Source organism: Cervus canadensis, chromosome 20 (assembly GCF_019320065.1).
Source record: "Cervus canadensis isolate Bull #8, Minnesota chromosome 20, ASM1932006v1, whole genome shotgun sequence".
Taxonomy (NCBI): domain Eukaryota; kingdom Metazoa; phylum Chordata; class Mammalia; order Artiodactyla; family Cervidae; genus Cervus; species Cervus canadensis.
In genome coordinates, this window is record NC_057405.1 from 40,374,143 (window position 1) to 40,395,375 (window position 21,233).

Below are 21,233 nucleotides of genomic sequence, written 5' to 3' on the forward strand. Positions count from 1 at the left end.
GACTCTGTCTGTACTTTACCCCTTCCATGATTCATCAAAGTACTTTCTTAATGGAAATTGTATCCATCTTTTAGGCTCCTAAAAACAACAACAAACTTTTTACATCAAGCATATACTCTTGCTACATCTATCTTATAATTATGGAACTTTGTCTTGATTCAATGTCCAACAATCTTTAAGTACACTAATGGAATGTAGTTATATACCATTTCTAAAGCCCAGTCAAATCAAATTGAAATGTGAAGAAAAGTTGTCATATGCTTTCTGAATTTAATGGCAATGCACTTCAGATTTCTTTTGGCAATACTTAATGTAATTTAATAATTTTAAAGCAATTTAAAGTGCATATTTATTATCATCATCTACATCTTAATATTAAGTTTATGGTTCTTTAGGAAATCCCTAAATCTGTAAAGGACCATTCTCATCCTCTTTATAATAAAAGTTCTCTTACAAATCTTACTTTTACTCATGGAGAATTTTGATCACTAGCCTGAGGATTTGGTCAGTAAAAACTATTTTTAATTATTTAGTATAGATATTTGAAGATTACAGTTTTGTTCTCCAGAGAGAAAATTTGACTTTTGTTTGTTCCTTTGCTATTCCGCACTAGAGTGTATAAAAACTGAGGAAATGCTTTATAGTGTTTACCTTACAACATACCAAGAAAATACCTCCTTACAAGCTCAAGAATTATTAAGCTGCTAATTTTGTATCTCTTTTCTACTGATATTTGCTTTCACTCCTACTTTTATCCTGAAACAACCTATGTGTTTGTTCTCTTTTTTTCTTTAGGGATTTTTAATAGAAAGTATATTATAAGCTGCTATGTTACAAACCTAAGTAGCCAGAACAGAGATTGGGGAGAATTTTTTTTAATCCCTTCTTTATTGAATTTTTTCTTTTGTGTATAAATTCATTTTCTACCAAAAACCTATTCAGGAAAAAAAACAAGTAGGCATATACTATACACTGTCTTGAATAAAATTACTTAAAATCAATTGCTATGTCATACCCTGTAACAAATTAGTGGAGTTTAAGCTAAAAAATTAATTTAAGCTAAAATACTCTAAAAATCAAGTTGCAGATATTATCTGAAATCATCTGCTCTGCACAAAAATGCATTGTTACTTTCTTCTAATTGTAAAGTACACATTATAGACCAACTAATTTCAGGAGTAAACATGAAAATTTTTCACCATTCTACATAAAATTTGGTTGCACTTTATTGACTATATTACAGTCCCAGTTTTTTGTAGAATGATGGTACATTATATGTTAAAGAAAAAGCAGTTTTTAAAACCTGAAAATTCAGTGCAGATACTCCTTTGGAACTATGAAATGGCAAAATATAACTCAAAAATTTTTTTATCATTTTGACTTGCAAATTTGGGGTTGCATTTCATTTGATTTTGTATCAGAAAGAGCTACTAGGTCAGGTAACTCATAAAAAACATCTATAGTCTCGTTAAAACTCTTGGCAATAAAAATCATGGTCATCAATTATTAGCTTGGAGTTAGCACTTGTATTGTTGGTCCTTGAAAAGAAATAGCTGTTAAAACCTAATAATGATTAGAAATACTAATTACCTTAATAGAATATATAGTTATCTCAAAATAAAACTTAAGGCTTGGTCTATCCCTTATAAAACACCAAAACAATTTATTCTGTGACATTAGGCTGGTTACTTGCTTGAAAGCCTCCTTTACAAGCTGAGATTATTTTACTAAGCATTCTGTACAGACTTTTCTAGTCTTAATATTGTCTAATTCTCATTTGTAAGAAATGTCTCCCATGCACGAAACATTTCCACTTTGTCCCAAATGCTGAAGAATAAACTTATTTTTCTGATTGTAAGTACAATCTGTGCAAATATACAAACAGGAAAATCAGATTCAGATTCTAACATTAAAATATTTCTGAATATTATATAAATCTGCTAAATAGAATCCTAGTATTTGAAGTATTTAGTTCACTTGAATTTCAAAATGTACACTTAAATTTTACTTAAGTTTCAAAAAGTACATCTCTGGAGCAAAGCATGCCATTAAATGTCCAGTGAAATGACATGAAGATTCTCTAAATATTAATTTAGCCATAAGAATCAGTGATAATGATGCAGAGGATGCAGAAATTCTTCCCATAACACACTCACACAAAAGAATCTATAAAAAAATGAAACAGAAGAAGAAATTGTCTCAAGAGAGAAGAGAGTGTGGATAGCACAACTGTCAGTGAATTATGGTTTCACTATTGGCTTGGACTATTTCCAAACAAAATAACAATGACTTTCTAAGTATTGTCGGTCAGTTCAGTATGTGTCATATTCTCTCATGAGCAAAACTTTATTTGTATTGATACAATAACAGAAAAAAAATGTTTCGACTTAAGATCTTTAAAGACTCCTCATCACTCAATTCAGTTCAGTTCAGTCAGTCAGTAGTGTCCAACTCTTTGTGACCCCAAGAAGTGCAGCATGCCAGGCCTCCCTGTCCATCACCAACTCCCAGAGTTTACCCAAACTCGTGTCCATTGAGTTGGTGATGCCACCCAACCATCTCATCCTCTGTCTTCCCCTTCTCCTCCTGCCCTCGATCTTTCCCAGCATCAGGGTCTTTTCAAATGAGTCAGATCTTCACATCAAGTGGCCAAAGTATTGGAGTTTCAGCTTCAACATCGGTCCTTCCAATGAACAACCAGGACTAATCTCCTTTAGGATGGGCTGGTTGGATCTCCTTGCAGTTCAAGGGACTCTTAAGAGTCTTCTCCAACACTACAGTTCAAAAGCATCAATTCTTCGGTGCTCAGCTTTCTTTATAGACCAAAGCTTTATAGCTTTCTCACATCCATACATCCTCATCACTGGAAGGATATAAATTCAAATTCTCCACCAACCCTCAGTGTGACTTCTAGCCTTGGCTCATATGCTTCTCACTCATTTTGTACACCCACTGGTCACACCACCTAAATTTTCACACTACATTGTTTTCTCATGTTGTTCCTTGTATTGAAAATGTCTTTCCAACTCTTCTTTGATAGCAGATTTTATATGCAATTTCATAGTTGACCATAGATGCCAGTACTTTTGTGAAGTCTTTTCTTTTTTCTTTTTTTTTTCATTTATTTTTATTAGTTGGAGGCTAATTACTTTACAGTATTGTAGTGGTTTTTGTCGTACATTGACATGAATCAGCCATGGATTTACATGTATTCCCCATCCCGATCCCCCCTCCCACCTCCCTCTCCACCCGATTCCTCTGGGTCTTCCCAATGCACCAGGCCCGAGCACTTGTCTCATGCATCCATCCTGGGCTGGTGATCTGTTTCACCCTAGATAATATACATGTTTCAGTGCTGTTCTCTCAAAACATCTTACCCTCGCCTTCTCCCACAGAGTCCAAAAGTCTGTTCTGTACATCTGTGTCTCTTTTTCTCATACAGAGTGAAGTAAGCCAGAAAGATAAAGACCAATACAGCATACTAACGCATACATATGGAATTTAGAAAGATGGTAACGATAACCCTATATGTGAAGTCTTTTCTTATTGCATCAGGTAGAGTTTGTCAGTCCTGCTGTGAGCTCAGAACTCTGTGTGTATGTGTCTCCATCATTCTACTTAATCTGTCTACATGAAGTTCTCCCAGCATGGACTGAACTCCAGGCAACCATCTTGTTTTCCTAGCTCAGAATCCAAAAGAGACACTGGATAAATATTCATTGACTAGATCAAGTTTACCTTTTTAAAATACCAAAATGAATTCTGTTGTTCCAAAGTGAAGAAACTTATACTTGGATTTCTTGTTCTGCAGAGTTTCTTGATGTTTGTTACTCAAACCAAAGCCTTTTTGAGAGTCTAAGACCTCAAATTTCTTTTACATGCATACATACAATACAAAGTTTCAAGTACTATTAAAGATTTCTAAAAAATTTCATAGAAGTCGAAAACATTATCAAGTCAAATTAACAGTGCATAAAAAGAATTATACACCATGACCAAGTGGGATTCATTCTAGGTAAGCAAAACTGGTTTAACATTTGAAGATAGATTGATATCATTCATCACATCAATAAGATAAACAAGAAAAAAACTCAATAGATAACAGAAAATCATTTGACAGAATCCAACAATTTATGGTAAAATCTCTCAGCAAACTAGGAATAAAGGGGAACTTCCTCAATTTGATAAAGAATATCTATAATTAAACCTGCTCATAACCTCATATTTAATGTTGAGTCTCAAAAAACTTACCCATTAAGATAAAGAAACAAGGCAAGGATGTCCCCTCAGCATACATGTTCGACATTGTACTGGAAGTATTAGTTAATGCAATAAGACAAGAAAAGGAAGAAAAGACATACCCATTGGCAAGAAAGAAATAAAACTGTCTTTGTACATGATATGGTCATCTATTTAGAAAATTATAAAGAATCAAGAAAAACCTCCTAGAACTAATCAGTGATTATAGCAAGGTTGCATGACACAAGGTTAATATGTAAAAGTAAACTGCTCTATGTTCCAGCAACGAGAAATTGGAATGAATAAAATAAAAAATGCAAGAATATTTACATTAGCACCAAAAAAGGAAAGACTTAGATATAAATCTAAGATATAATCTAGTCTATGTTCATGAGTGGGCAGACTCTAAATTGTTAGCATGTCACTTCTTCCCAACTTTATCTATAGATTCTATGCAATCATGATAAAATCTCACTGGTATTGACAAACTGATATTATGAATATCAACAAACTGATCCTCAAGTTTATACAGAAAAAAAAGACCCAGAATAGCCAAGACAACATCAAAGGAGAAGAACAAAATCTTAGGACTACTGGACTTAAAGACTTATTATAAAGCTACAGTAGTCAACAGTGTGATATTGGTGCAAGAATCAACAAACAGATTGATGGAACAAAATGAAGAGCCCAGAAATAGATTCACAAAAAATACAGTCAACTGGTCTTTGACAAAGAAGCAAAAGCAATTCAATGGAGAAAGGATAGTCTTCTCAGCAAGCCATACTAGAATAAGTGAACACTCACAAGCAAAAAGAAAAAGAAAGAATCTAGGTAAGAATTCTACATCCTTATCAAAATATTAGCTCAAAGTGGGTCATAGACCTAAATGTAAAACATAAAACTATGAATTCCTAGAAGATAACATAAGAGAGAATCTAGGTTATCTTGGGTTTGGAGATTACTTTTTAGATACAACACAAAAGATACAACCCATAAATGAAAAGTTGATATGTTGGACATTATTAAAATTAAATATACTCTGCAAAGCATACTGTCAAGAATATTTAAAGAAGAAAACACAGAATAAGAGGAAATATTTGTTAAATACATATCTGGTGAAGGACTGTTATCCAAAATACACAAAAAACTCTAAAAACTCAACAACAAGAAAATGAGCAACCCATTCTAAAAACTGAGAAAGGGTATGAACAGATACCTCATCAGAGAAGATATACAGATGGAAAATCAGCATATGAAAAGATGCTTAATGTCACACGTCATTAGAAAATTGCAAATTAAAACAATGAGATACCACTATATACCTATTAGAATGGCTAAAATCCAAAACATTGAAACATCAAATATTGGAGAGATGTGGAGCAGCAGGAGCTCTCATGCTTTGCTGGAGGAAATGCAAAATGGTACAAACACGTTGGAAGACAGTTTGGTGTTTTTTTTACAACTAAATATACTCTTGTCACATGATCCAGCAGTCATGCTCTTGGTATTTACCCAAATAAGTTGAAAACATATGTACACAAATATTCCAGCTTTAGCCTGGTTGCACACTAGGAACCAACAAATGTATTTTTCAATAGGTGAGTGGATAAATAAATTCTGTTATGTCCATACAAAAGAATTTTCTCCAGTGTTAAAAATGTGTGAGCTATCAGGCCATTGAGGGATGTTAAATTCTAAGTGAAAGAAGCCAATCTGAAAAGTCTGCATATTATAAAACTCCAACTACACAACTTTCTGGAAAAGGCAAAACTATGGAGATAGAAAAAAGTTCAGTGGTCACCAAGGGTTTAAGAAGAGTGAGGGATGAATAGGTAGTGCAGAAGGGATTTTTAGGCAGTGAAGCTATTTTATATCATACAATTATGGTATATGTATGTCATGCATTTTTTCGAAATCCATATAATTAACAAAACCAAGAATGAACCCTAATGTAAGCTGTGGACTTTGGTTGATAATGATGTATCAGTATTGATAATGATGTATCAATGGTAACAACTGTACAGCATTAGTTAGGGATTTGATGAAGGAGAAAGTAATTTATATCAGGGGAGGATATATGTGGGAACTCTCTGAACTTTTACTCAATTTATTGTAAACATTAATCTGCTCTAAAAATTATTATAGTTCATTAATTTAAAAAATTGTATGGAGGAACTTCCCTGGTGACCCAGCAGTTGAGGGTCTGCCTGCCAATCCAGGGGACGTGGGTTCAATCCCTCATCTGGGAACTCAGATCCCACATGCCACGGGTCAGCTGGGCCCATTCTCCAGTTACTGATCCTGCGTGCCTAGAGCTTGTGCTCTACAACAAAAGAAGCCACCACAATAAGAAGCCTGTGCTCTGCAACCAGGGAGGAGCCCCTCCCTGGCAAATAGAGAGAGCTGCATACAACAATGAAGAAGAGGCCATGCATCGCAATGAAGACCCAGCACAGCCAAAAATTAATAAATAAATAAATTAAAGACCAGGAATGCTATTAAAAAATGTATGGAAATCTCAAAGAATGTATCCACTAAGTGAATTTCATAGTACTATATTTTTACATTTCATACTGAATAGCAGAAGGATTTATTTCAAAATCCTATTCATTCTATTATATTAGTAATTTTAAGTTAATATTTTTCTTATAGTCAATTATATTTCTTCAAATTATATATATATATATCCTCATGAAACAAGTCTCATATTTGAACACAGTCAACCTGGAGACATTTCTCAGATCACACATAAATGTGTTTGTAAAAGATTTCTAATTGAGAAAGAATTTCAAAGACAGTGTAGAATATATACAATATTATAATTGTCATAGAGAGTACAAAAATATGTTACATTTGAAATGAAGAGATGATTAGTAATTTTTGCAACAAATTAATTGAAATTATGTATATAAATATAGGTGTGTGAGGTTATTAAACACTGGAAATTCACCATTTGAAATTTCTTAGGTTAAAAAAAAAGCAGATTGCTACACGAAGTAGAGTTGAAATATGTATATATTTTTTTATTTTTATCCATGAATATTGTTAAGTACTAGTGATTTCACTTTACTTTGATAACTTAGCCAACTTGGGACTGCAAAGCTGGGAAATTGCTAACCATAAAAAGGTGATTATATGATTATTAGGCTTTTGTGTAGAGATTCAAGAATAAATTTTCTGATAAAATGTGATCAGCATAAATTTGGCTAATTTATTCAACAAATAGTTACCGACTTCCCAGTATGTGCCAGATGACATGGTCTCTGCTTTAGGAAAAGAATTTGGAAAGCTATGACAGACTGGTAGTTATAAAGAACATTGCTGTGAGGTGGTGATGCAAGTGCTCACTCTTCACTTCTAGGAGCCATCTGTGGTACTATCAAATTTATATTCCACTGTGCTCCCAGCACTTATGTAGTAGTTTAGCTGTAATTTTTATTCTGATGGTCTGGGTTCAAATTTCCCATTGCCATTTAGTAGTTGTGATATTGGACAAGTTATTTACCTCTCTTAGATCCTACTATCGTATCTATAAAATCAAGATAATGTCTACCTCCCTGGAATGGGTGAGGAGTTACAGATCTGTCTCAGTCAACTCTGGCTGCTATTACAAAATATTATAGACTAGGTGGTTTAAACAGCAGAAATTTATTTCTCACATTTCTGGAGGCTAGGCTGTCCAAGGTCAGGTGCCAGCCAATTTGGTTCCTGATAAAGTGGCTCCTCCTGGTTTGCAAACAAACATCTTACTATATCCTGCTATAGTGCAGAGAGAGAAAGAGAGAGGGAGAAAGAGAGATTGAAGACAGGTCATCTTTTTCATGTCTCTTCTTATAAGAAAGGGCACTAATCCCTTTCATGAGGGCTGCACTCTCATGACATAATCACCTCCCAAAGGCCCCACCTCCAAATGCTGTTGCATCGAGTATTAGGCCTCAGAATATCAATCTCAGAATGAAACAAACATTCCAATCATAGCAAGATTTTATGTAAAAGTGTCTAACCATAGGAAACAATACTTTATCATTATATGTGAATACAGGAATGACCAAGACCCAACCTTGTCTGCCCTTAAGGAAATTAATCTTTTAACAAAGATTTTCTTCTTGAAAGAATCATGAGAAATTTGACATCTTAAGTTGAACATAAATTCATGGCTAATAAAGTTTTCTTTGAAAGACAAATTCTTTAGTGCTCAGAGAGTTATACTCCTAAGGTGTCCCAGTTTACCTCAGCTCCCAAAATATAAAGGAGTGCTTATTTTATTTTTTTAAGTAATTGCATATTACTATTCTTCCTAAAAGAGCTGATCATAGATAAAGTAAAATGTACCCCACTGAGATACACTCCAGAATTCTGATTAGTATTCTCCTCTTAGAGCCAAGCTACACAGCCTAAAACCATCATTATTGTAAAGCTGGATCAGAATTCAGTCAAAGGAAGATAGTAGTTAGATGACTTCCGGAAGTCTCTCAGCTAAGGTAATTTGAAGAACTATATTACTACAGGAAAGAGTTTGTCAAAAGTACTAGAATACTTAGTCCATTGGACCAGACTTCTGTCTCCATGGTGATCACAAGATACACATTAAATATGCTCTGTATCTGTTGTTTTGAATTCCTACGCCATGCTTCATGTGACGGTTTTCACATGGTGACACAGCCTAGCTTGCCTAGAACCACACAATGGTTGAGTAGTTGAAGGAAGCTCTTCAGAGATGCATATACAGAATTACTGCTTAGTCACTCTGTCGTGTCTGACTCTTTGCGACCCCATGGACTATAGCGCACCAGGCTCCACTGTCCATGGGATTCTCCAGGCAAGAATACTGGAGTGGGCTGCCCTTTCCTCCTCCAGCGGGGATCTTCCTGACCCAGGGATCCAATCCTTGTCTCCTGTGTCTCCTGCATTGACAGGCAGATTGTTTACCACTGAGTCCCCTGGGAAGCTAGCCTATAGAATAAGGTAAATAATTAAATATATCATTAAGACAAAGACAAAATTAAAAATGGCTTCCTAATCAAGTTATACTTAATTAAAAGTTAATGAACAATGTCCTGCGTAAAATTAAACACTGACAACATCTTTTTGGGAACATTCAAAGTTAGTATTGCATAAAACATCAAAATATATTTTTCTTCATGGGAATTATAAGCATAGAATGCTAAACCATTTAGACAACTTGAAAATTATTTTCTCTGTATTTACTTATAAAATATATTTTGGAGTTTAAAAGGATATAAAATGCTGTAAAATACCTTTTCTAAAATATCCCCGATTGTCACTTTTATGTCCAGATGAACAAAAAACAATGACAGATGCATGTAGGGCATCTGCATATTAAATATTTAAAAATCATACAATTGATCACAATTGAATCACTCTAGAAACAAGGTAGGATCACCTTAGGAAGCAATAGAAATGTTATGCAACAATTTAACATCATTTTGGTGTGATGTACATTAATAGTCATGATCTGAGGAATTACCTATCATTGAGCATAAGGATAGAGTGCTCCAGATGGTTCTTTAAAACCATTCTTTCCATCAGAAGGAAAAAAAAAAAAAAGGATACTTGATCTTATTCATGATGCTCATGAAACAATATCTCAAATCAGCAGACAAATTATATATTTTCAAAAGAGGAAAGAAACACAGTTTTTGAAGTGATATTATTGAGCCCTTTAGTAGTGCTAGCTGGGAAAGAAAGGTTAAGAATTTTGAGTTTGATTCCTCACATAGCCAAGAAGTCTGAACTGCCTGACAGTTCTGTTAGGATCTTTTACACCTTCCAATTTTAGTTTCTTTTTTGCATTTTAGCTACACTTGACATTGACATCAAGCCACAGCACTTCTACATAAATATTTTTGTCAATATCCTAACGTCGCTAATAGAAAATTGGTATTGATCATTTGGAACAATGAATAATAGCTAATAGCCAAATCAAAGATGGTGCTAGTGGTAAAGAACCTGCCAGCCAGTGCAGGAGATCTAAGAGACATAAGTTCAGTCCCTGAGTTGGGAAGATCCCCTGGAGAAGGAAATGGCAACCCACTCCAGTATTCTTGTCTGGAGAATCCCATGGACAGAGGCGTCTGGGTGCTACAGTCCATGGGGTCCCAAAAGACTGAAACAAGTGAGCATAAATGAAAGATATTATTAATTATTGCCATCTCCTTTATACACATTATTTGGCGTTCAAAACATTTATGTGCTGAGGAGGAACTCTAGTGCTGACTTCTTTTATTACATGATTGTCCATTATTTCAGTTTTCCATTTTGCCTGTTTCACAGGCCTTTTAAAAAAATCTTGCAGAGAGAAACAGTATTTTTATATATACATTTTATCTTTTAGAAGATAATGTTAAAAGAAAAAGTAGATGCTATTTTCTATTTATTTGTCTTGGTAGATATATTCAGGTACCTAAATTAAAAAGAAAAATTCCTGAATTTTTGAAATTGAATATTTTTCTCTTTAATAGTTTTTAATCTAGTAGATTATAATATTTAAAATTTGGCTTGCTATTTATAGCTACTTTGATCACACTTTGTGTGTGGTATTCATTTTTAAACATCTGGCAGTAGTATAACTGGTAAAATTAAGTTTATTATTACCAATATATGAATTGATGTCAATACTGGCCAATTATGTGAGATTGGTTTAAAACATGCAGGTAAAAAGTAACATAGGACATCAGTTTTTCTTTTAATTGCATATGATTAAGAAAACGGTTTTTAACTTTCTGGTTTATTTTGCTCTTATATACCTAGTTTTTCACTAAGTCAAGTTTATCTATTTGACAAAAGCAAATAAGATTTGTTTGGAGCCTTTAAAAAAAGTCTTTTTACTAATTGTATCGATAGTTTCCACTTAGGAATGAGATTTCAAGCTGTTCTGCTTCTGCAGCACTGGCATGAAATATGCACTTCATTTGTAGTTTCAGCTGCTTGCAAGACATGTCTGTTACCGAGTCCAAGCTTGCTCTGCTCACCCACAACAGTCCAATAAATTGGAGAGATGCGGTGTTGAGGCAAAGAATACAACTTTATTGGTGAAGTCGGCAGACGGAGAAGATGCGAGACTAATGTCTCAAAATTACCCTTTGTCAGGGTCTGGATGCCAGGTTCTTTTATAGAACAAATGTAGGGGGAGGTGAGGAAACAAAGTAAAAAGGATATTAATCTTGCAAACATCTCCTAGAATGGCAAGCCTCAGGCAAGGGATGTGTTCATTTCTTCCTCCCTGCCGTCCACAGGTGGACAGGGTCCTGAACAAAGGCACTTTTAGTCAGGCAAAAGGGCAGAATTCTCTGAAGCAGGCCATTATGTATGTTTATAAAAGCAAGTCAAAAACACAGTTCCAACATGGAGTCAAAATTGGCTTTTCCCCGCAACATGTCATTTTTGGGTATCTTCTTGACACATGAAATAAAATATATTCAAAACAAAGATAATGTCTTCCTCCAAAGAACTCTGTTCCCTATGTTCCATATCACAATTGATGGTAGATTATCCTTCTATGAATCAAGATTTCCTGGAGTCCTTTTTTTATATGATCCTCAGCTTTTAAAAAATCTGACTTATATCCTGCACCGTGATAAACTGTTGTTATTTCCTGACCAGTGAAATTTTAGTCAACTGAGGAACCTAAACTCAAATGGCATCTTTTCAGTAAAAACCTTCCCATTTTAATAGTAGAACTAATCTTTTTTTCTGTTATCTATTTGGCTCTACTGGAGAACTTGTAATGTGCATGGTGTAATATTTTGCTATTTATTAGCTGCTTCACACACTGTTTCTATATACAGACCACTTCAAAACGTAGTGATATAAGACAGTTGATTTTACTTTCCTCATGATTTAGAGGATCAAGATGTTCAGGAGGGATCACCTGAGCAGTTTTTCTCTTGGATATCTCCTGTGATTACAGTCAGTTATAAGCTTGGACTGTGGACATCTAAAGTAACTTGACTTCTGGCTGTCCAAGATGGCCTGCTTAGCTGGCTGGCAATTGATGCTAGCTTGTGGCTGGGAGCTCAGCCTGGGCTGTTGAACTGGATTGCTTGTATGTAGTCTTGCCAGCCTGGTGGTGTCGGCTGGAGTATTTACATGGTAGCCAGCTTCCCCCAGAGCTAGTGCCCCTGGAGAAGCAGAAGCAGATAGAAACCACATGGTTTATCCTGATTTAGCTTAGGAATTCACACAGCAACACTTCCACTATATTCTGTTGATTACAAGTGACTCAGCCAAACTGACAGACTGTCCAGCCCACGCCTCCCCGTTCTCTCTTCTGTCCTAAAATGTCCTTTCAGCTCTGTTGCTCTTGGTCTAATTCCTTTCCGTCTCTCAAGATCTTATTCAGTGCCACCTGCCAGAGCCTTTCCTGATTCCACCATTGAGCTACCAGAGTCAGTACTTTTTGTTTGAGTTCAAAGAGACATTTAGTTCAAATCTCATATGTCCCATTTATTAATGAGAGCTACATGACCTTGGGAACATTATTTAATCCCTTTATGTGAAAAGCAGGGGTAATAACTGAACCTACATAACTTTTAGGGTTATTGTGAACACTGTGTGACTAAATAGTAGCGAGCATTCCCTGTGATACATAGTAAGTAGACAATATTAGCTATTATTCTTATCATATCTTCTTTCCCCAAAGCCCATAGAATTGTATTTGTATATTTTTCTATCTACCATAATCTGCCCCTTATAAAAATTTGTGGGCTTATTTTCTATCTTTAGCATACTTAGTTCGATAGTTACAGGCAATTTATCCCAGTAGAAACCTCTATCTTGAATATCGATGCAGAGCCCCTAGGTTCTTTATGCCTCAGTAAACATAATGTAAAGAACTTGCCATTTTTCTCTATTATTCCTTGTAACCTTTTCTCCTCATGATTCTTCTTGCAGAAATTAGAAAAGAAAAATCTGGGAAGACTTCTTCAGTTCTGAAGGATAAAGGTAATAGAGTCAATTTAACATAACACTAGAAACTTATTAACAAAAGTATCTGAATGTGTCCACAGTATGTCAGTCATCTCCTTGTAGATTTGTGGATCAGAATTGCATATGACATTCGTGTATTGAAAACTTTTGTTTATTTACCTGTCTCTTAAATACTTACTTTCTGTTCACCATGATCTAAAAATGCTTTTATTATAATTTCTGAAAGAAAGGAAAAAAGATTTAAAAAATTTAAGAATGAAAGGGTAAAAGAAAAATGTTAAAATGAAAGTAAAGGATATAAGAAGGACTTGCTTCCATGCCCTCTGGTTCTCTTCTTTCTATCCATTCATTAAATATGTATTTACTGCATAATCTTCCCAAGCACTTGCTAATCATTGGTGAAACAAAGATGGCAAAGCTAAGAATAGGGAGGAAGACTTGGGAATTGAAATTCTGAATTCTGCTGTTTTCAGACTCCTAGTCATGTCCTATCTGCTTTAGTCTTGTCAGGTTCCTTATTGCTATGAAAGAGCATAATATTCTTTTTTACATTTTCGACTTCAATCTCTTGAATGGATTGACTTTTCTCTCCCATCCAAATTCCAGGACTCTTTCTAAGAATAATGTCACATAAAACTTCAGGTCTTTTCTATTGAGGTCATAATCAAGTCTGAGGAGTTAGAGAAGGCTTTCCTAAAGAAGTTATATTAAATTCAAGTATGAAGGGAGAGGAGTTATCCAGACAAAGGTGTGAGGATTATTTGGGAGAAGTAGAGAAGCAGGGCATCTGCTCTTTGCCAGGCACGTTGAATTCTACTTTATAAATTTTGTTTCTGCAAATTGTGCTTGATATCTACATTTCAGTAAACGAGGAAGGAAGCTGAGGTATATGTAATTTAAATTACTCAATGTCACACTGTGGGTGAGAAGCAAAGGCAAGAATCAGAATCCAGTCTGCTGGATGTAATACCCTTTTATTCCATTTTAACACAGATATTGTCTAATCCTTAAACAAAGGCTCTTTATTTAAAAAATTTTTTTAATATTCTTTAAAGCATCTTTGCTTAGAGTGTAGAGCTCACTACCTATTCTTGAAAATCTATTTGACGTAGACAAATGTCTATGCAATGTGGAAAAATATACTTGTAATCCTTTTTCTATTGGGTGACTCCCCTTAATTCCCACAGAGGAGCTCAGTCCATTTTTCCCCTGTGATTATTTGTTCTCTGAGAGAGACTCCTTCTTACCTCCCCTCTCATTTTATCTGGCAATTTACAAAAACATTGTCCTTGTTTGTGTGGAAACTAAAAATATTATTGAAACACACTACCAGGAAAATACATATATAGATGCAAAATCTAAACCTTCCACCTTCCAATACAGTATGAAATAGACTTATTTTGAGCATGTGTGTCACAGGAAGACTTACACCTTATATTACCATTTGCTATGAAAACAACTCAACAGAAAAGTTGGGTCTTACCTCTAAAACTGTCTTTCAAGCAATGATGATTATAAAAACTTTCAATTATTACTTTAAAGACTTGTGCTGCAGCCTAAACTACTTGGAAATGGTAGTTGTAAACATCTGTCCCGGAAAACATTATCTGGGACAATTTAAATCCGCACTGACCACTTTACGAAGTAGGCTTTTGTAATTTCTTTTACTGTTGTTGTTTCTAACATAGAATTGCAGACAATTTCCTAGGGAACACTTTTTACTCAGTGTTAAATTCTCTACTATTTGTAAGGTGTCTCCTTGGTCACTATAAAATCATGTGTATAAAAGTCTATTACATATGATTATTGATTTAGAACTATTTTAAATGAACCTCTTTTTAAATTCAAGCTGTGTTAATGCCCTCGATTATCTTTGTTATATACAAGCTGGGTGCTATTTTAGAAGAATTTTATTGTCACTTTTCCTTTAGTTTCTGAATATAATTTTCTTTACATAGAAAAATCAGAGAAAATGGCATATTACCCATACAATCTCAGTGACTTTAACCTCTGCAGTGTTATTGTTTCTGGAATCAGTTTTTGAAACCTGCTGCTGAGCTGTGGCAGAGTCAGAGTTCAGCAATTCTACTTGCTACATAGCCACTTATTTCATGGAGCAGCCCAAAGGTTGCCTACCTTTGCTGGTCTCCTATAGTTTCCACTTGTATGTACATATTAGGAAACCCATACTGAAACAATGCTGCATTTCTAAAACCAGAATTATTGCACAGAAATCATTTAGGGCCACATTTACTGGGGATATGACAACCGTGAGTAAATTAGGCATTTCGAGAAACATCAAAGTGTTAGTCACTCAGTCGTGTCCAACTCTTTGCTGTCCCATGGACTGCAGACCACCAGGCTCCTCTGTCCATGGGATTCTTCAGGCAAGAATACTGAAGTGGGTTGCCAGGCCCTCCTCCAGGGAACCTTCCCGACCCAGGGATCAATCCTGAGACCCCTGCATTGTAGGCAGGTTCTTTACCATCTGAGCCATCAGGGAAGCCTAGAGAACATCATCAGGCTTGTGTATTTAAGGACATATAGAGAGGGCTGGAAGATGATCATTACAAAGAAGAGCCAGAGAAAGACACATCTTCTTGGCTTTTGCTGCTGATTCAGCTACTGACTCTCTGGGAGAGTGAGCCTTCTCTACATACTCAAGTGGGCAGAGCCCTGCTTAAGTGGCCCTGACCACCCAGAAATCAGACACCCCTGTTATTGGTTGTAGTCCTTCTGACATTCACCCTATCTTCTTGCAACTTGCTTCTTACAACTGGTCTGATTTATCTGAGGTTGTAGGATTCACTGATGGTCCAAGGAACTGCAAACCAAACTGTAACCAGGCAACAAGGAGATTAATTATTTCTCTTCTATTGAGAATGCAATAATAGCACCCACAGGTGCCTCTGGTATTGGTATAATATGATGGACATTAGAATTATTGACTAGTTTTGTGACTCAGGCTTGTGTATGTTTGGATCTAATGCCAGGGAATTCTCAGCAGAGCTTATCTTCTTTCATATTCTGACACCCAGCACCATGCACCTGAAGTTTTCCCTATCTTCTATTTGTCTTCTTCACCATACTTTTTCTTGGCCGTTCCCACTTACCAAACAAAAACTACTTTTAAGGACATGGTAAGTTTTCTGATGACTTTGCAACTGATCCCCAGTGATTTATTCATCGTGAATTCTCAACCCGAGTTCCTTATTGCCTTTGACTCTGGTAGCAGTGTAGGGGAATGGAAAACCTGGAATGATCTTCCTGTTTCTGTGTGAACTTTTCTACATCACCACCTCCCTGCCAGATTATTTTGAGAGTTCCAAGTTATATCCCAGCACCTTTAAATATGTTCTAGATCCAGATAATGAAGATTCCTAAGACTTCCTGTAAGCTCTTGGTTAAATGTAAAGAAGCTACCATATTTATACAAACAACACACATGCAAAAATGTGCTCTCCAATGCTTTGCTCCTGACAAACAAGACAGTCAAGTTGAAAAAAATGTGTAAATAGCTGACCCAAACCAATGATATATTTATTCTTCCTAACACAGAAGTGAAGAGTTCCCATATATCCCTGTCTCCCATTATTGGTCAGCTTTGGCATCCTTGGGTAGTTAGGGACTGCTCAGACCACCCTACAGGCTTCTTAAATCAGGTCAAAGGCCCTTGAAGTCAAAAAGGACACTTAGAAGAAATGAGATGCAGGAAAGTCAGTGCAGATGACCCAGCATGGCGGCAAAGGCATCTTCCTGTTAGCAACTTGGAAATAAAAATGATTTCTATTTTCTGAGGACTTTCCCCAATTTACAGTGATAGGTTTATGGCCTTCAGATACCTTAAAAAAGTCTATCTGTTTTCCACATCTTCTTTCTTTCTCCTTCAAAATCAAAGCAGTCCATGGGCCCTCTTCTTAGGTCTTGTACTTTACAGCTGCTTTAATCTCACACAATTGTATACAGCTGTCCATTTAAATCAACATGCTGGATTTTGAATTTTGAAATTCCAGGCATTGCATTTTCCCACCCCACCAAGAATCTGTCCCGATCACCACTTCTCATTTCACAATACATTAATTCTTTTGGTTTAGCCAGGAAATGCAAAACAGTAAATTACCACCATCATCCAGAAAGAAAAAGTTAATGAAGCTTCTCAGTGTGTTTATTCAATTCATGGCTCTTGATTTCATTTTCACATGCTGAAATGTAGAAAAAAAAATTGATCCTATTTATTCTTAGCACAATAAATAGCAACAGGGACACTTCTTTGCCACCAAAGCCATTTAAAAAAATTCAACAAGCCTATGGATATTTAAGGCTGTAGTTTATATACTGTGAAAATCTTGCTTTGAGGGACACAACCTTTTCAATGGAACCCCAAAATCCATTCTTGAAATGATCCAAACTCACCTTAACTGAGTGAATTCTGAGTTTCTTGGGTGGCATGTCCATTTACAAGTACCACCACCATATTTTTTGCATTCCACCCCACACCATAGAAGGGAATAGAAAAAAAGGACTGGAAGGATTGATTTCTTTCTTTCCTTCCTTTCTCACTGTATTATAAGTCATTTTTGTCAGTAAAATAGATACTGAGACTTAGTGTTGTAGAAAAGGCAGAGAACTGGTTTTATCTTCTATTTTTAATAAGTTATTGAGGGAGCATAATGTTGTTCAAGGCATTGCCCATAGATCTCCTTGGAACCCATGATATGATCAGAATCATTTTGTGTTTGAACCTGGCAGAATAAATGGAGTTTTACTTGATTTGCTTTAACTAAGGGTCACATGTTTAAGATTGTGGGAGTTCATAGATGAAACTGCCTCAGTATTTATTTTAGTCTTATTCTTGAAATCTGTTTAACTTGTGTCTGATGACTAAAACACCACATTTACATGATATATGCAGAGTTTTCTGTTTGATTGTTTATTTTTTGAAGAAACATAGCCTGAGAGAAGTAAACTAAGTTAGTGCTGATTATAACAGTTTTGGAAGACTTCTAGATGCTGAAGTCATGTGTTTTTTTCAAAATCACAGACAAAGCAAGTTCCTAGCCATCCAAAAACTCCTCTTAAATGAGTACATAGAATGTACATCATTCAACAATTTACATTTATTTAAAAAAATAGGACTAGAAAATGGCTTGTTGTGCTCTATACTGTTTTTTATGATTAAAATTATTTTTGAAAGAAAACATCATATCATTTCCACCTTGGTTTGCCTTACTGATAGCTTATTGACTCCACTGTGTGTGTTAGCATTTTGATCTTGGTTTCAAACACATGTTTAATGTTTCTTTCCAGAGCCTATTAAGGAAAAAGAAGTAAAGGTTCCAGCTTCCCTAAAGGAAAAAGGTATTACTCTATAATGAAATGTGAAAACATATTGATCCACCTATTGCATATTCAGTTACTTGCAATAAAGTGATATATTATTCATTTATTTTTTATACTTTCAAAGGTATAACTTTCATATGTACTTCTATGTTTTGATGCAAAGGGAAGAGAACTTATTCTCTATTGTAAAATTTTAAATTGTCCTATGAAACAACACACGAAAGAGTAGCCATGTCAGAGATACTGAGAAAGCTTAGAATGTATAAAAAACAAGTTCCTACTGTGTAGCACAGGGAACTATATCCAATCTCCTGAGATAAACCATGATGGAAAAGTATATTAAAAAAGAATGTACATATGTGTAAAACTGAGTCACTCTGCCGTATAGCCGAGATTGGCACAACATTGTAAATCAGCTTTACTTCAATAAAAAATACATATGCTATTCTGTTTTTATGAGTCTGTAGTAGAAAATCTGCACTTTATAAATATCCTAAGGTGAATCCTATTAGGAATGGCCATGGAAACCAAAGGTGTAAGATACAAAAAAGTCCTTAAAATTTCTCAGTGATAGCTTGCCATGCTTTCAGTTCAGATACAGTAAAATCCTAACAAATTTTATAGCTGGGAGACACTTAGAGGTAAACTCTAAGGATTTCTGGATGAGGTCCAAAATCCTCATCCTATAGATATATAAAACTGAAATAGTCTAGAAATTTTTCAAAGTTGTTATAATTTGCAGCAGAACCTACATGAGAGCTCTGATCTCCCAATCAAGCACTGTGATCTAAGGGGTCTTATGGCCCTCTGGCCTTCCTGTTATACTAGGCTCCTAGGTATGGGGATTCTGATATGCCATGCATCAAGTTACATTCCCTAAAGTGTAAGTAAACATGTTAAGTCCAATGTAATACATTTAGTTTCTAATTATCCCAGTAACTTCTATGGGCCTGGTATCATTCTCCAAATTGTCTAATATTTCTTATCATTAAAATGAACATATTAGTGAACCAGTAAAACCATGAAATATACGTGCTGTATTGAATGTTCAAATAGAGCCCATTTCTACTTTACCCTGAAGAGAGATCTGTGTGAACTATTGACCAATATGCAAGGGCTTAGTGGTAAAAATCCCAAATTATTGGAATTTTATTAAAATAAAAAGCTTTTCATGAATTTGTATAAACATGTGTTGGAGCTTAGGGCGATGTGGAAGTGCAGAGGGAGGGGAAGCTGACAGGAGACTTAGTGAGATACATGAAGGATGGAGGAGAGACTCCATTAGTCAGTGTAGCAATGTATAAAAAACATACCCTCAAGTCATATTTTTCCTTGTTTTTCAATTAAATTTAAATTAAACGAAATTGTTATTTAATGAAACAAGAAAGCACAACATAATTTTTTCCTCAGCCCACATAACATACTTAATTTTTTTTAAGTATTTAAAGCAATAAGGATTCCAAACCTATTAAGGCATTTATGTTTCACTTTAGAAAAATATCATCATATCCAAAACTTTATTTTTATTGTTCCCTATGTAGTAGTTATTTTGGTGCTACATACACTTTCAAGTTATTCTGGCATAATATGTAAATTCAAACATTTTGCTTGCAGGAGAATTCTTACATGTTATGTTAAATGTTCAATAGGCAGCAAAATGTTGTTACACTGTATTATTTGAAGAATGAATTAATTATGAAGACTAAATACATTCCTTTGTATTTAGATAATTTATTTCTTTAAAATAACTCTGGATTTCTTTATCATGATCTGACTGTCAATTTCAATAAACATTTATATAAATATCTAAATTGAAAGGTCTTATTCCATCAAGTAATTTAATCATTCAATGATGTTATAATTTTTTCCAAACTAAGATATAAGTATTAAAAATGAGGAACAGACAGGAGTATTATAAATTTCCACAGTTTTATTAAGAAAGCAAAATGCAAAAATTTTCCCCACTAGAAATGTGTGTGGAATATATAAATATATAAATGAAAAACAATTTAGGAGAGTCAGGCACAACTTAGCGAATAAACAACAAAAACACATGGTGCTAATTTGAGTTTTTGAACATTGGAAATATCTGTTTAAGAGTTTCCTGTCTTCTTTCATATTCTGGGAATTGTTTTTTCATCATCCTATCCCAGATGGTCAGTGCAGCTCCACCCAGCGCATGATCACAGACAATGATGGTGGGGAAGGCAGAATTTTGGAAAAGATGCATTTTTTTTAAAGTTATATTCTCATTTCATTAATGTTGAACTTTCTGCATTACTGTATGTTTCAAATAACTGCTTGAGAATATTTAATATCTTTTTTATTTTACCATTTAAAGCAAGAATGCTCTCTTATAGTAATACACTGAGATATTATTGGTGCTTTGAAATTTTATGCATTTAGTGTCATAATTTGTTTACTACCAAACAACCAAGTTTCAGGCCTGTGGTGCTGAATGTGAATGACAGTCCTTGGAAATTTTGACAGAAAGAATAATGTTATATGCAAAGACTTTAACTTTTACCTTTGAGAGGTGGTGTCACCTTAGACTTTCTTTGCTTGGAGGGGGTCAGTAAATTCTCACATATATTAGAACAGCTACAATTTTTAAAATTCTTACTAAAAAATAAATTAATTTTAAAAGAAATCTTGTTAGATTGAAAGCTTACCATATCTTCTTTAGTAAATAATAAAAGTAAAAG

At 34.8% G+C, this 21,233-nt stretch overlaps 1 protein-coding gene across 1 annotated transcript in view; it reads left to right on the forward strand.

Moving 5' to 3' along the window:
• Positions 1–21,233, forward strand: part of LOC122422712 (triadin-like) — a 107,190-nt gene that overhangs the window by 42,303 nt on the left and 43,654 nt on the right. The window contains exons 10-11 of the mRNA XM_043439330.1: positions 13,153–13,203; positions 18,496–18,546. Of these exons, the coding sequence (XP_043295265.1) occupies positions 13,153–13,203; positions 18,496–18,546 (102 nt within the window). The remainder of the gene's footprint in view (positions 1–13,152; positions 13,204–18,495; positions 18,547–21,233) is intronic.